Genomic DNA, 17310 nt, shown 5'->3' with positions numbered 1-17310 from the left:
TTTCGGGATACACACAGAGCTGCCACAATGAGTGATGTCTTGTCCGCGAACGAGCTTCTTCTCCGAACTAGAAAATGGCAGCCGGCTTGTTTTTGTCCTCTATTCCCCACCCCCGGTGTTTGGTTAAAGCCACGTGATTGGTCAAGAACGGTGCAGTGAGGGGAGGTGGTTTAAACATTAAAGAGACAGGCAGACAACAGAGAGAGAGTGACAAAATGGATTTCCACGTCGATAGTCCAAAGGCAGAGTGTAGACTGGAAGGTTAAAAATCCCATCAATCAGGCCCCACAAACAACCCGCACAAGCCATCAGTACACTTGATGCAAAAAGCTATCAACCCAGCTAAACAGAACACAACTGATGAGGAACAAGGTAAAATGATGGCAGAGAAAGCACCTACAAGGGATCATTCGTCAAGATGGTGAAAGAAGAAGGCTACGTTCCTCATCAAGCATTTAATGCTGATGAAAGCGGCCACTCCATTCCATTAAGCCATCAACGACCATCACAAAGGTCAATAAAATGACTTTATTATATAGTACAGTTTGTTTCTTTTTTCATAGCACAATTATTAGACATAAAATAAGGTCTATTTTGTGCAATTTTAAGGCTTAGAAAATTAGAAAGTAGAAAATAATGTTTTATGGGGACCTGGGAACGGATTATTCTCATTTTAATGCTTTCCTATGGGGAAATTAATTTTTGGAATACACACTTTTCACCTTACACACTCAATCTGGGAACCGATTAAGTTCGTAAGCCAAGGTATCACTGTATCTCCAAAGAAAAACCGCATTCCCAACATTTTTTTTTAAACTTATCTCATTTATTTTAATGAATTACCTTAATTGGAGTCATATCAGCGACAGCAGGGGAAGAAAAAAATAGATATACTGCATACATCAACTTGACCGTTTAAATACATAACAGTTGCTGCGGGGTGGGGCGAAAGGGGGGCTTACAGAGAGAGATGGGGAAAACACGGAAGCAAACAAACCAAGTCGGTCGGGATAAAAAAAACACGTCCTGCGGAGAAAAAACAAACAAACAAATAAGATCACACCCATGTCTTTTACTCAACAGATAAATTGATTATTCGCTCTGTCTTCGCGGTTCAAAAGTTTTCCGCATAAAGCAACAAAACAGGCATTTCCCCATTGTGGTACGAATAAAGGTTTTCTGATTCTGACTCAAACATCTCGAAATTCGGAGCAAAAAAGGAATGAATCCGTAAATGTCATGTCACGGGTGCGCTCCTTGAAATATAAGATGCTCGTACATCTGCATTGGAGTCGGTCCAAAAGCGGCGCTGCCCGACATCAATAAATACACCGTCAATTACAACCAACTCCAAAATGGGAAAATGTAGAAACGACTTGTCTAAAATTCCTTTTCAAATGACGGAATACAGTAAAATCTCGTTATATCTGTTTTGTTTTGTTTTTTAATTAGTTGTTTTATTGTGTTTCAAGTTGTGAAAAAATGGGGCAGGCAACTTTATGGCTGGGCAGGCAACTTTTCACAGTTGTCGCTAACTTTTTGTCATGAGTTTCAGACACTGCCACAAGTAAATAAAAAGATATAGCTTCTTTAAAATGTAGACCCCAAAAAATAAATCAATATGAGATTCGCCCACAACCCCCTTAAAGGACAACCGACGCCTCCGGACAAGTTGTGTCCATCATTTGTAAAATGGCTTCAAATGACTTCTACTGAGCGTATTTGACAAAGATTCCACCGCATGTAGCTATATTTTACCTTTTAAGACTCACGCTGAATGTTCCGGAAGTCTTGTTTTTGAGTTGGTGACGAGTCCTCACGTTACATCACTGAAGGAAACGCCCTTGACCGAGAAAGGACACACTGTAGCAGTCCTTTCATCACCTCAATGCATTTTGCGGTACTTTGTTTGGTCTGAAAACTTCATGTAGCACTAAAATGAGGCAGAAGAGGGCGACAAAGCTCCGGGTAAAGAATTAATCAGCCTGTGGAAATGGGCTGATTAATTCCTTACACGGAGCTTTGTCGCCATTTTCTGCCTCTTTTTGGTGCGACATTTCCCGGCCCTGGTTACCTCAAAATGGCCCGGAATAAATTCTTTAATCGATTGCAAACATGTATGCTTTCCTCTTCAGAACTATTTGAATCATATTCATAACTGGATGTGTAACAAGAAAGCATATTCTCCGAATTTGAAGCCATTGTTTTGATTCTCCAGAAATGCAAGACGTCTTGGCGTGACGTCACGAACTGGGGGCGGGACTTTCTGAAAATGCCCAATTCGCAGCTCAAAAAAGTGATGTCGGTTGTCCTTTAATAGTATGTACAGGTAATCCCGTTTAGCACTACTATTCTATGCAACATCATTCAAAAGGAGAAGCCGGGGAAATATTTTTGGACCAAATAGAACACTGGTGTCAAAGTCAAGGCCCGCGGGCCAAATCCGGCCCGCCACATCATTTTTTTCGGCCCGCGAAAGCAAATCAAACTTGTTAAATTCCATGATGACTGCTAAAATCTGAGCCAAAATTTCATATTTCTGGATGTCAACCACAATAAAAGTCATTATTCTTGATTTGGATTTAAACATTCTAATGGGTTCCCCAAATTCATAACGGCCCTCGAGAGGAACTACAATGTGGCCCGCGGCAAAAAAATGACTTTGACACCCCTGAAATAGAACATGTCAAGGATGAAAAACGGAGAGCTAGAAAGAGAAAAGAGCGCCTCCTGGTGGGGTCTTTGAGATGTGAAGCAAAGTGGCGATCACCCTGAGTGGCCCTCAAGGCGGCGGGGCGGGTGGGCGGTTGGGTGTTGAAAAGCTGAAAGGTGAAAGGTTCATTCTAAGAGCATCCACGCTGCATGTTCATTCACAAACCCTGCTTCGCCAGAGCGGCGGTGACGTCCTCAGCTAACGTGGCTAACTGCGGCGACTCCAACGCGTTGAGACTGCCGGACGATGAAAGGTGGCTGTCCCGTTGGCGGTGGGGCGACATGGAACGGGACCGACCCGGTGACCGGACGATGATGTCGGCCCCGTGGTCCACTCGGGCCTTGGCGTGGTCGCGGAATGTCAACCTGTGGCTCTCAATCTAGTGGTGAGGTACAAAAGACTGTTTATTGTCTGGAAACATCAAAATGGGATTCTGCTGGGTTTTCCAAAGCATGACTTACATTTAATCAAACGAGGAAAAAAAATGCCAGAAAATTGCAGGATGAGTGTCGAATAATTTTTTTTACTGGATGAAAAGGTTTCATCAGCCGTCATCTGTACTTCTTTGAAGGTGTCGGACGTTTCGCTTCTTATCCAAGAGGCTTCGTCAGCGAGCTAAAGTCTGTTGCTGGTAGTTTCGGCCCTATGTCAAATGAGGCCTCAATCGGCAGTACATGTGCACCTAAAAGCTAGCAACCACTCATTTGACGACAATGAGGTTAAAATCTTCGTGAACGAAAATAGATGCTTTGAAAGGGGAGTAAAAGAAGCGATTTTCATAAAAACAGAAAAATCCTTCACCAAATCGCCATGGCGGGGTGAGGTTCAATTTGGATCGTTCCTACAACAGACTTCTTCGGCAACATAGGCTTAGTTATGCTGATGAGATGATACCAGATGATACTCTGCTCCCCCCAACCTGAGAGCAGGGACCAATCATAGCAGAGTCTGGCACCGCCATGTCTGGACAGTAGGGATATATACGGGGCCGAAACTACCAGCAAAAGACTTTAGTTTGCTGACGAAGCATCTTGGATAACAATCGAAACGTCCGACACCTTCAAATTTGTACAGATGACGGCTGAAGAAACCTTTTCACCGATGGACCACTCCTGTACGACCGAGAGCTTACGCAGACACATTTTTCACTGGCTTATTTGGTACTACGCGTACCAAATAAGCCAGTGAAAAATTCCTCTGGATCACGTCGGTGTCACCAGTGTAGCAGTTGAGGATGGAGAACACATGCCTGGTCTTAGTGCCCGCCACATCATTGGTTAATTCTGACACATAAAACATCAGCTTGTGCAGATGCACCCAATAAAGAGGTCGTTGCGTTTCATGAACAGCTTTTCGTACAAGCAGATTATTTCTGAAAGATGACATATTTTTAAGGCATATTTGAAAAGAAATATGAAGAAGACTTACTGTAACACGACCTCCTCCCGGAGTGTGATGAGCATTATCCAAGGAGCCCACCTTGGCGTGAGCTTTGTCTTTAAAGTCCAACTTGACGCTCTCAATACGAACGTTACCACCACCTGAACACCAAGCACATATTATTTTACAAGTCAACGCCTTTGTTTGTTTGTTTATTTAACAAATACTGGCGTTAAAACATACTGCGCTACACCATGGTGATATTTGGCAGCAAAATATTGTACAATAGCATTGTGAAAATATCACCAGCAGATGGCGCTGCAGGAACAAAAGCTGTGGAGTAGTGATGGGAATTGCGGCTCTTTTCAGAGAGCCGGTTCTTTTAGCTCGGCTCACGACAAAGATCTGGCCCTTATGGCTCCCAAATTGCTCCTCACTTTGTTTGTTTGGTTGTTTTTTTGTTGCTTAAATTAACTAACTACCAAAAATCATGTAAAATCATGTAAAATTATGTGAAAACGAATTACTTGTCGAGTAGTGATGGGAATTGCGGCTCTTTTCAGAGAGCCGGTTCTTTTGGCTCGGCTCATTAAAAAGATCCGGCCCTTATGGCTCCCAAATGGCTCCTCGGTTTGTTTGTTTCTTTTTTTGTTGTTGTTGCTTAAATTAACTAACTACCAAAAATCATGTAAAATTATGTGAAAACGAATTACTTGTCAAGTAGTCATGGGAATTGTGGCTCTTTTCAGAGAGCCGGTTCTTTTGGCTCGGCTCATTAAAAAGATCCGGCCCTTATGGCTCCCAAATGGCTCCTCAGTTTGTTTGTTTGTTTGTTTTTTTTTGCTTAAATTAACTAACTACAAAAAAAATCATGTAAAATGATGTGAAAACGAATTACTTGTCGAGTAGTCATGGGAATTGCGGCTCTTTTCAGAGAGCCGGTTCTTTTGGCTCGGCTCACGACAAAGATCTGGCCCTTATGGCTCCCAAATGGCTCCTCAGTTTTGTTTTTTTTTTGTTGTTGCTTAAATTAACTACCGAAAATCATGTAAAATGATGTGAACACGAATTACTTGTCGAGTAGTGATGGGAATTGTGGCTCTTTTCAGAGAGCCGGTTCTTTTGGCTCGGCTCATTAAAAAGATCCGGCCCTTATGGCTCCCAAATGGCTCCTCAGTTTGTTTGTTTGCTTATTTTTTTGTTGCTTAAATTAACTAACTACCAAAAATCATGTAAAATTATGTGAAAACGAATTACTTGTCAAGTAGTGATGGGAATTGCGGCTCTTTTCAGAGAGCCGGTTCTTTTGGCTCGGCTCACTAAAAAGATGCGGTCCTTATGGCTCCCAAATGGCTCCTCAGTTTGTTTGTTTGCTTATTTTTTTGTTGCTTAAATTAACTAACTACCAAAAATCATGTAAAATTATGTAAAAACGAAGTACTCATGTACAAAATACACTATATCAAATATTCTTATTTATATGGCTTGATTTATATGTGCACAGAAAGCATCCACTAACTTTCACTTTCCCTGTGGTTACTCTGGTCTGATGATCAGCTGTCACTAATTTGCTTTTCATATTAATCATGCTATCATACCAACTAGTAAAAAAATATAATAATTGAATAATAATAACAGCATAATGTGATAACATTTGTCCACCTGTCTACCCTAACGCCCCCCTGCGTGTGTCTGTAATTCGCCCCTGCCTCCTCCACCACGGATATCGACCAATCACGTGCGGCTTTAACCGAAGACTGGGGGCGGGGAGTAGAGGACAAAAAAAAAGTTGGCTCCCGTTTCCGGCTCCTTGTTAGGAAACGTCGTTCACTTCAGAGATCCGGCTCTAAGAAGCGGCTCGTTTACTAACGACACATCACTCCTGTCAAGGTAGGGGGAAAATGGCCGTCTTAAATAGTCACGGTAGTTCCTTCTGTTATGATTATAAATTTTGTATTTTTTTTACCCTATAGTAAAGTAGTACAATAAAAAAAAACATAAAATACGTGGAAAACATAAATTGACAGGTATGGGGTCAGACGTTATTGATTTCATCACGGAGGCTGTGGGCCTGATGAAAATTGATCATGGGCTGCATTTGATCCCCGGGCCGGACTTTGGACATGTTGTTGTACGTGCTTTGTGGTAGAAACAGTGATTATTACCAGGGCGATGGTGAATGTTGTCTAATGAGCCGCACTTTGAGGTCACATGACTCAGGTCGATCTTCTTGTTCTGTATCTGTATCTGTAAAATAAAGAAATTAGAGCAAGCTATCAGGTCAGAAGGCTGACTGATGTTAATCACATTGAAGTTTAAAAAATAATAAAATAAAGATAAACACATGGTTATTTTATCTTATGCTGCTTGTTTTTTTCAGAACGCTACCCGTTCTAATGGGAGGACAACAAACAATAATGCTTTGCTGTGTCAGATCTGATGTGTGAGATCTAAAGACACGCACATCCAAAGAGTCTTGAACACAAATGACACTTCAGTCAATTTAAAGGACAACCGACACCATTTTTTGGTTTCCTAACTGACATCAGAAAAATGTTTTATTGCATCTAAAATACCCAAAACATGCACGCTGATATTTTTAGTCAAATGCAAAACACCAATAAAAATGACTTCAAGTGTCCCAAAACTACTTTAAAAAAAATGATCCCGAAAATGGCGGGTTTCAGAAGGTCCCGCCCCCTTGTTCGTGACGTCACACGTCAGATTCGGGGAAGATGCTTTCTTGTTACTCATCCAGTTATGAATATGATTCAAATAGTTCTGAAGAGGAAAGCATACATGTTTGCAATCGATTAAAGAAGTCCTTCCGTCTCATTTTGAGGCGTCTGAACTCCAATGTGGCGCACAGAAAATGCACAAAATGGCCCCCAAGCTCCGTTGGAAATGGGCTGATTTGTGTCAACTACTATCAAATAGTAGTCTTGGTGCAACACACAACGATTCTTTATGTCTTTTCCTTCTAATTTCGTCGCCAATTTTCAGACCAAACAAGTACAACAAAATGCATTGACGTGATGGAAGGACTGCTAAAATGCGTCCTTTTTTCGGTCAGGGGCGTTCCTTCAGTGACGTCACGTACGGACTCGTCACCAACTCAAAAACAAGATTTCTGGAATATTCAGCGCAAGTCTTAAAACGTAAAAAAAGCTATATGCGGTGGAATCTTTGTAAAATACGCACAGTAGAAGTCATTTGAAGCCATTATACAAATTATGGACACAACGTCGGTTGTCCTTTAAGAGTACTCAAAGTGTTGGCAGCTGTTACCGTGGCAACCTACTGCATCTGAGGGAATGCTTGGGGGCGGGAAAAATAGGGCTGTTTACAATTCAGCAACGCTCATTATTAGCCTTGAAGCAGCTCAAGTTTTTTTGCAGACACAACCACCACGAATGGGGTCGGGGGTCAGGGGTGACGTAGTCAAAAGATAACACAAGCACACAAAACATACACAAACAGTGATGACTTTTTTGCCGCACTAGACTCACATTGCCACCTCCTGCCGAGTAGCCCCTCCTGTCCAAGGACCCACACCTAGACTGAACATGGCTATAGTCCAGTTTAACACTGGGGATGAGGACCTGCGGGATGGAGGTGAGGAATGGGCTTCAGCGGGCTTTTGGACTTATATACGTGGTGTAGGAACAAAAAATTAAATGCCTAAGTTGAGTTGTATTGAACTTTTAGGTAAAAAAAAAAATTAACTGACCTTTGGCGTGCAATACATTTTCATTTTCCTCGGATATTTAAAAGAACAACCGACACCATTTTTTTGTTTCCTAACTGACATCAGACAAACGTTTTATAGCATCTAAAATCGCCAAAACACAGGCTGATATTTTTAGTCAAATGCAAAACAACAATAAAAATGACTTAAAAGTGTCCCAAAACTGCCACAAAATGTACTCGGGAATGGTGATATTTCAGAAAGTCCCGCCCCCTTGTTCGTGATGTCACGCCAGGACGTCTTTGCCTCGCTCGAGAATCAAAACAATGACTTCGGATTCGGAGAAGATGCTTTCTTGTTACTCATCCACTTATGAATATGATTCAAATAGTTCTGAAGGGGAAAGCATACGTGTTTGCAATCCGTGCCATTTTGAGGTATCTGGGGTCGGGAAATGTAGCACCAAAAAGAGGCAGAAAATGGCGACAAAGCTCCGTGTAAGGAATTAATCAGCCCGTTTCCACAGGCTGATAAATTCCTTATATTGAGCTTGGTCGCCCTCTTCTGGCTTTTTTTGGTGCAACATGACGTTTACAGACCAAACAAGCATTGACGTGATGGAAGGACTGCTACAATGTGTCCTTTTTTTTCGGTCAGGGGCGTTCCTTCAGTGACGTCACGTACGTTAAAATGTAAAATATAGCTATGATTCAAATAGTTCTGAAGAGGAAAGCACAAGTGTTTGCGATCGATTAAAGAAGTCATTCTGTATCAATTTGAGCCGTCAATGACGGCAATGTAGCGTCCCGGAAAATGCAAAAGATGGCGCCAAAGCTCCGTTGGAAATGGGCCGATTTGTCTGCTGGGAATTTGTGTCAACTAGTATCAAATAGTAGTCTTGGTGCGACACAGAATGATTCACCATCGCATTATTTATGCGTTTTCCTTGCCATCAACACAGATCAACACGACAACAAAGTACCCAAAATGCATTGTGTGTCGCTTTCTCGGTCAGGGGCGTTCCTTCCGTGACGTCACGTCTGGAATCGTCACCAACTCGAAAACAAGACTTCCTGAATATTCAGCGTGAGTCTTAAAACGTAAAATATAGCTATATGCCGTGGAATCTTGGTAAAATGCGCTCAGTCGAAGTCATTTCAGGTGATTTAACAAATTATGGACACAACTTGTCCGGAGACGTCGGTTGTCCTTTAAGGCTAATTGGGAATTTTTCACAGTGGAAAAAATAAAGCGGGAATCAATAAGGAGACTCATCGGCTTCTAGGAAGGAGGACACGAAGGGGGTGAACATGGAGGATGACATACGTTGCCTCCACTGGGAGGTTGCTTGAGATTATCCTTGGAGCTGCATTTTGTTTGCATATACCTGAAGTCCAGATTCTTGTTTATGATATGATGCTAAAGAGAAACAAAAAGGATGACATGGCAATGAAAATTCCACTAGGAGGGGATTGATGACAATATCGGCACTTCTTCTTTTGGACCTAGAAGAAAACTACTTTGGAAAGAAATGTAAATGCATTGTATTGTATTGTATTGTATTGTATTGTATTGTATTGCATTGCATAATATCTGCAGCCTACTGGCTCTTCGTTTCATGCTTGCACCTCGAGACACAGCGCAGCGTTGTCATTGGCTGTGCATATTTTTTAATTCAACGATTTTCAACGGCCAAGAACATTTCATCGCTCATTTAAAGCTGCCTTGTAGGTGTCTCCAGGAGCTTCATTTAATTACTCCGACCTATTCTTGCACGTTTCATGTTTCATGTTCAGGCAGTGACCTGATTTGCTAGATCAGGTTCTAGCAAATATAATGACGACATCTAGTCATTGAAAAAGTCATTAGTTGTTACTGACACAATCTAATGAGATCCAAAACAAGGGTTGAAATGAGGATTCGGGACAAAGAAAGGAGCAAAGAAAATAATAGTGACTTCATTGAAAATACGTTTGTGTAAGCTCTCAGTCGTACAGTCCATCGATGAAAAGGTTTCTTCAGCCGTCATCTGAACTTCTATGAAGGTGTCGGACGTTTCGCTTCTTATCCAAGAAGCTTCGTCAGCAAACTGAAGTCTTACTGGTAGTTTCGGCCCTATATATATATATCCCTACTGTCCAGACGTGGCGGTCAGATTGTTTTCTACTCTCATGTTGGGGGGAACAGAGGACTAATCCCTGCGGCTCCACTGATTGCTGAGGACGGCTGAAGAAACCTTTTCATTGATTCATTTAAAATGTTTTATTCTTGTGGTTGGAACTTGCAGTGGCTTGGAACTTCTTTTTAGTCTCCACCACATATATAATATATATTTTAATATAACCTAAATATCTTCCAATGTGATGCAATGCAGTTCCACGCCACTGCAGAGTACAATCACGTCAACACAAAAGGACTTGGTATTCAGCTCTTGTTTCGGCTCTCATTAAAGCGACCTTATTAAAATGCAAATGTTGTCACTTGGTTGTCATACTGTCATCGTTGCTGGTAGCATTTGCGTGCTATTCATGACTAATGTATGCGGTATGCTGCGTTGTACCAGTAGGCCTTGAGTCCAGGTCATACTGTGAGCCGCCGACAGACACAACGTCAAGGAGATGACGCGGAGAACTGAGTTCCAGATCCAAGACGGGACCTTGTGTTTGGCCTCGGTTGTCATTATTTGCTCCTTGTGCTTCTATGGTGACAATGACAGGTGGCGGATCAGTGGCCAGGTGAGGCCTTCTGGGGGGAGGGAAGGGCCCTTCTAGGAGTTACTACTGTGGTCAAGGAGTAGTAGGGGGTGGGTGGATAATGACCTTGGCAACACTGAAATTATGCAAAGGGGTATGCTTGTCACTCGGGTTGTTTAATTCTACTGCTGCTTTCTTCGTCAATCACGTAGCTTTAACCGACCAATCACGTGGCTTTAACCGACGACTGGGGGCGGGGAATAGAGGACCAAAACAAGCCGGCTGCCATTTTCTTATTAGGAGAACGGGTTCGTTCACGAACGACACATCCGTGTGTATCCCGAAAAATAGTTTGTATGCCAAGGTAAAATGTTCAAAAATTTAACGTTCGTAAACCGAAAAGTTCATAAGCCAAGGGGTTCGTAAACAAAGGTATCACAGTAGTAGGGATCTGAAAAAGGGTGAGGGGGGGTGTATGAAACATGTATGAAACAATTGGGTCTTACCTGTCCAACTTTAGGCTGGTACTTGATATTATCTATGGAGCCGACTTTGGACCGGATCTTCTTGAAGTCAGGAAGAGGTTGGTTAATGACTCGCAGTTGTTTCGGCGTTGTGGCGGGTGATTTGGGCGGGGTACGGGCCGCAACCACCCTCCTCTCCTGGGACATCAAGCTCAGCGAGCGAGGGGTTCCGGGGGTCCTTGAGGATGATGAGCAGCTCGGAGGGGTGACTGGGGTCATGGCGCTAGAGCCGGGTGTACGAGGCGTGGAGTGGCCACTGCGGGCTGAACGGGAGCGTAGGGGCTCGGACACTGTTGGCGGGAAATCCCATTTAAAAAATAATAATATGAAAAGTAAAGACAGATAAACACTAGCATGGGCTAAACAAGGTACATTAGTACATTAGATTAGATTTATTTGTCTCACAGTGGAGAAATGTACATTCACCAGCAGCAAAAACAAAATATAGGAGCTGCTGTAAAGTCAGCCACTCTCGCGGCGCCATCTTGAAGTCAAAAATAAATTACTAAATAATGTAACACAACAAATTGACTTAAATCTTTAGTACTTTCCGCACCCTCTTTGTTGCGTTGTTAGATGCGTCCTTTTCACCGGTGGATCAGTGCAGTTTTGGTGGAATGTGCACGTCTGCTATAAGCTAAGTCTTGAAAGCAAACACGAAGCTGTAGCATCCGTTGACGAAAAAAGATTGTCCCACATCTCCTGTCCCACATACGGTAAATCCGCTTCAATTCCAAGCTGCGACAATTCCACGTACGCATCGGAGCTCTGCGCTGACGCTATCAGAGGTCCCGAACCCATGGACCGATTTTAATGTCAGACAATATTTTCAGGGATTATAAGAAATGCTTAAGTTATTTATTCTTTCTGTGTGGTCCGGTACCAAATGGGGTTGTGGACCACTGCCGTACATGAAAAGTCAGTTCTGGGAAATCAATTAAAATAATGAATGGACGCTACCTGTCATGCTGGGAGCTCGGCCTGTCCTTTGCTCTGCTCTCATTACTGCACGGCAGGCTGAGAGGGGACAAAAACAAAATCAGCTTACAAATCAGTTAACATTTGCAATCACTCCAATCCGGAACAATCTGTGCATCATAAACGTGATGTGGTGGCTCATTACACTCAAGTTATGTCGGGGAGATTTTTATGGTGAGGAACCACATCGACGATGCGGTTTCAAGTTCAGGTGGCAAGCCTGGCATCCTACCTGCGGGTCTGCGGGGAGCTGTTGATCCAGAACTCGTGATGGAGGTCGAACTGTCCTCATGTTCCTGGTATGCGTGACGACTAACAGAGGAAGCTTGTCGCGGCATAGAGGATCTCTTGTCAGGACTTTGCGATCTGCCATCCTGTGAAACACAAACACTAAATACAATGATACCTTGGCTTACCAACTAATTGGTTCCCAGACAGAGTGCGTACGGCGAAAAGTGTGTATCCCAAAAATTAATTTCCCATAGGAAACCATTAAAATGAGAATAATCCGTTCCCAGGTCCCCATAAAACATAATTTTCTAATTTTCTAAGCCTTAAAACTAGACAAAATATACCTTATTTTATGTATAATAAATATGCTACGGTATTATAATTAAAGAAATAAACTGTACTATATAATAAAGTCGTTTTATTTACCTTTGTGATGGTCGTTGATGGCTTAATGGAATGGAGTGGCCGGTTTCCTCAGAATTAAACACTTGATGAGGAACGTAGCCTTCTTCTTTCAGCATCTTGAGGAATGATCCCGTGTAGGTGCTTTCTCTGCGATAATTTTACCTAGTTCCTCATCGTGTTCTGTTTAGTTGGGTTGATAGCTTTTTGCATCAAGTGTACAGATATACACAGTGTACAGATATATACATGCTTGGGCGGGTTATTTGTGGAGCCTGATTGATGGGATATTTTAACCTTGCAGTCTACACTCTGCCTTTGAACTATCAAATATTGTCCAATAAAGTCCAAATTTCACCGTTTTCTATCAATTTTCTCATTCTCTCTCTGTCGTCTCTCTGTCTCTAATGTATAACAGCCTCACTCTCTCTCTGTCTCTCTCTGCCTGTAACCCCCACCCCCTCACTCCTGCATTCTTGACCAATCACGTGGCTTTAACCGAAGACTGGGGGCGGGGAATGGAGGACAAAAACAGTCGGCTGCCATTTTGTTGTTAGGAGAACGGGCTCGTTCGCAAACGACACATCACTCATTGTGGCGCTCCGTATGTATCCCGAACAAAAGTTCGTATGCCAAGGTAAAATTTCCATAAATTTAACATTCATAAACCAAAAAGTTCGTAAGCCAAGGGGTTCATAAACCGAGGTATCACTGTAGTAACAAAAATATTTCTGACATCTCGTGACATCCTATATCAAAACATACATCACGCTTCTCTTTAGTAAGAAGCTATATTAGCTCACTAGCTAGCTAGCTTTCTATCTATGTGAGTGACTTCCGCGTTGAGTGAACGCTGGTGCGTATGGCTGCCGCCGCTCACACACAGAAAAACTTATCCTGTGACTGTAAAGTGACCTTGAGAGTTTTGAAAAGTGCTTATAAATGAAATGAAATGAAATGTATTATTATTATTATTAAAAATAGAACAGCATTTGTGTTTCAAAAGAACACTCGATTATTGTTCTTCAGTGACATTTATGACAGGCATAAATGCTCTTATTTGGATACAAGAACTGTCATGATGATTGCCGGAGGAGTTGCGGCGAGAAATGTCACGGGGTGATTAAACACCTACTCGGTGACTTTGAATGAGTCACTCCTGTGAACAAATCCATTAACTCTGGAGTCAACATAGTGTTTGTATCAAATAATCAAGCAAATATTCCAAATATCGGAGTAAAAAGTCAAAAGAAAATCCGTTGGAATAGAAATGCAATGATGTGATATTTATGCAGGGACAAGACCTTTCAAAGTCGTATCAAATATCCCCCCCCCCGTTGTGGTGAACTTTCTTTATTTTTTCAAAGTAAAATGGGAAGATGAAAAAAAAATCAAATGACTTCGACTGAGCGTATTTTACAAAGATTCCACCACATATAGCTATATTTTACGTTTTAAGACTCGTGCCGAATATTCAGGATGTCTTGCTTTCGAGTGGGTGACGATGCCTGACGTGACGTCACTGAAGGAACGCCCCTGACCGAGAAAGCGACACACAATGCATTTCGGGTACTTTGTTTGGTCTGAAAACATCGTGTTGATCGGCATTGATGTCAAAATTAGAAAGAAAACACATAACGCGATGATGAATCATTGTGTGTTGCACCAAGACTACTATTTGATACTAGTTGACATAAATTCCCAGCAGACAAATCAGCCCATTTCCAACGGAGCTTGGGCGCCATCTTGTGCATTTTCTGTGACGCTACATCGAAGTCCTGACGGCTCGAATTGATACGGGAAGACTTCTTTAATCGATTGCAAACATGTATGCTTTCCTCTTCAGAACTATTTGAATCATATTCATAACTGGATGAGTAACAAGAAAGCATCTTCTCCGAATCTGAAGCCATTGTTTTGATTCTGGAGCAAGGCAGTGTGTGACCAATCGTGACCTCACGAACAAGGGGGCGGGACCTTCTGAAACTGACCACTTCCGGGTTCAATTTGAAGTAGTTTTTGGACACTTTATTTTTATTGGTGTTTTGCATTTGACTAACAATATCAGCCTGCCTGTTTTGGGTATTTTAGATGCTATAAAACGTTTTCCTGATGTCAGTTAGGAGACACAAAAATGGTGTCGGTTGTCCTTTAAATTGAGAGAGCACTTCCATTGACAAGTAGCGACAAATTGACGGTACACAGAGGTTGACGGTTAATAAATACAATCTGAACCAGTCTTGAATTTACTCACCAAGGCTCTGTCGCAAGACCGCCTGGCAAATGTCAGAGGCTGATGAGTGTCAGTTAGTGCCTCTGAAAGACAAAAAGAAAACGTCACTCACGTCTGCACTCAAAGGGGTTGTGGGAAACTAGTCCACTGTCTGTCTGTCTGTCTCACCTGTGGGTCTCCTTCTTGGACAGGAATGGTGCTGGGCGGGTCGGGCTTGACGGGTAGCTTGTTTCGGTCCAATCCTCTTCTTGGACGGGGACAGAGTGTGAGCCTCCATTTTTTTGGTCAACTCAGTCTTCTTGATCACGGCTGTAGTCATTGTCCACGTAGAGACATAAGAAACATTTATAATAATAATAATACATTTCATTTATAAGCGCCTTTCAAAACTCTCAAAGTCACTTTAAAGTCACAGGATATGTTTTTCCGTGGGTGAGCAGCGGCAGCCACATGCGCCGGCGTTCACTCAGCCCGGAAATAAATCAATTAGAAAGAAAGCTAGCTAGCGAGCTAGCTAATAGATAGCTATCGAGATAGCTAGCTTGGTATATACTGTGTATAATAGATCGTTAATAGATAGCTAATATATAGCTATCGCGATTGCTAGCAAGCTAGATAGCTATATAGCTAACAGATAACTAAAAGATGCTAAATTGAACAAAACACTTCTCAAAAAGGATACTATAATGCAATTTTGGGGGAGATTTGGGGAGGAGTTGAGGTACTTGCTACTAGGTATCTAGCCAGCCAGCTAGATAGCTAGCAAGCTAATAAATAGCAAATAGCTAGCTTGCTTGAAATAAGGGACAGGCAAGACACGATACCGGCTGTCAATATCATGCCGATATTCTGTCTGAATTTATAATAATAATAATAATAATAATAATAATCTATTTAATTTGTAAGCGCCTTTCAAAACTCTCAAGGTCACTTTACAGTCACTGGATCAGTTTTTCTGTGGGTGAGCAGCGGCATCCACACGCGCCTGCGTTCATTCAACCCGGAAGTAACTCAAATAGATAGAAAGAGAGCCAGCTAGTTATTAGATACCCAACAGATAGCTCGCCAATAGACAGCTAATAGATACCCAGCCAACCAGCTAGCTAGCTAATAGATAGCTAGCTAGCTAGCTGGATAGATAGCCAGCCAGCTAGCTATCGATAATAATAATAATACATTTGCTTTCAAAGCGCCTTTCAAAACTTCAAGGTCACTTTACAGTCACTGGATCAGTTTTTTCTGTGGGTGAGCAGCGGCAGCCACACACGCCAGTGAAAAAAAAGCCAGACGGGCGAGGTGAGGTCAATTTTAAAAGTCTTCCTATTAAATCTTGCTCTAAAACATCCGAGCTAATAAAATGACATGCTCACACTTTGAAAACGGAAAAAACTCGGAAATCAACACGAATGCAAACACTCAAGAGGATCGAGTCACAAAACTGAAAAGGCTTGAAACCTTTTTTCTTCTCTCGTGGAACGTAAACTGGTTCCTTGCGCATCGGTTGCCGTTCAGGAGTCGAGAGTCTTCCTTTAACCCGCCCGCTCTTAGTTTTGGCCATGTTTGGTTTTTCATGCTTTTCTGTTTTCTTCTGCTGTGTTTTCGCAGTCGGGACCACAATGGATTTCTTGACGGGGCTTGGCACTTTCGGCGCGGGTTGAATCTGCTCGGTCGCCATGCTCTTATCGTCATCTGTCCAAGATCAATCAATAATCAATAATCATTTCCAGAGAATGAAAAGCTATTTCAGAAGTCAACCTAATCATACCCAAGCAGTAGTGTTCGGTTCAGATGTTTGAGACCGTTGTGGTGAAAGCCGATTTGACTAATCAATGATGTAATTTATAGTACAAAAATCTAATAATCTATATCATGGGTGTCCAAACTTTTTGCAAAGAGGGCCAGATTTAGTGTTAAAAATGTAAGGGAGTGGGGGCAACCATGGCGGACATTCTTTACATATACAGTGATACTTTGATTTACTTTGAGTGTGTAAGGCAAAAGTGTGTATCCCAAGAATTAATTTCCCATAGGAAGACATTTAAATGAGAATAATCCGTTCCCAGGTCCCCATAAAATATAATTTTCTTACTTACTTTCTAATTTTCTAAGCCTTAAAACTAGACAAAATATGCCTTATTTTATGTATAATAAATGTGATATGGTATTATCATTAAAGAAATAAACCGTACTGCATAATAAAGTCGTTTTATTGACCTTTGTGATGGTCGATGGCTTGATGAAATGGAGTGGCCGGTTTCATCAGCATTAAAGACTTGATGAGGAACGTAGCCTTCTCTTTTCACCATCCTGAGGAATGATCAATTGTAGGTGCTTTCTCCGTGATAATTTTATCTAGTTCCTCATCAATTGTGTTCTGTTTAGCTGGGTTGATAGCTCTTTGCATCAAGTGTACAGATGGCTTGTGCGGGTTGTTTGTGGAGCCTGATTGATAGGATATTTTAACCTTG

The 17310-nt window shown here is 42.0% G+C and overlaps 1 protein-coding gene across 9 annotated transcripts in view; it reads right to left on the bottom strand.

Moving 5' to 3' along the window:
• Positions 1-54: 54 nt before the first annotated feature.
• The window catches only part of map2 (microtubule-associated protein 2), a 50816-nt gene continuing 33560 nt past the window's right edge, over positions 55-17310 (bottom strand). For 6 of the 9 annotated variants that reach the window (XM_089003473.1, XM_089003472.1, XM_089003477.1 and 3 more), the window contains 12 exons: positions 16298-16531; positions 15011-15151; positions 14864-14925; positions 12209-12350; positions 11959-12015; positions 10981-11288; positions 10342-10479; positions 9108-9200; positions 7603-7695; positions 6259-6340; positions 4142-4254; positions 55-3092 (listed from right to left, as the gene is read on the bottom strand). In XM_089003473.1, the coding sequence (XP_088859599.1) occupies positions 2871-3092; positions 4142-4254; positions 6259-6340; positions 7603-7695; positions 9108-9200; positions 10342-10479; positions 10981-11288; positions 11959-12015; positions 12209-12350; positions 14864-14925; positions 15011-15151; positions 16298-16531 (1685 nt within the window). In that variant the 3' untranslated portion in view covers positions 55-2870. The remainder of the gene's footprint in view (positions 3093-4141; positions 4255-6258; positions 6341-7602; positions 7696-9107; positions 9201-10341; positions 10480-10980; positions 11289-11958; positions 12016-12208; positions 12351-14863; positions 14926-15010; positions 15152-16297; positions 16532-17310) is intronic. The other 3 variants (XM_089003474.1, XM_089003476.1, XM_089003479.1) reach the window with 3 other exon arrangements.

Source organism: Hippocampus bargibanti, linkage group LG08 (assembly GCF_051943395.1).
Source record: "Hippocampus bargibanti isolate YZ-2025 linkage group LG08, ASM5194339v1, whole genome shotgun sequence".
Taxonomy (NCBI): domain Eukaryota; kingdom Metazoa; phylum Chordata; class Actinopteri; order Syngnathiformes; family Syngnathidae; genus Hippocampus; species Hippocampus bargibanti.
The sequence above is the reverse complement of the archived record's forward strand: the minus strand, read 5'-3'. Positions and strand labels throughout refer to the sequence as shown.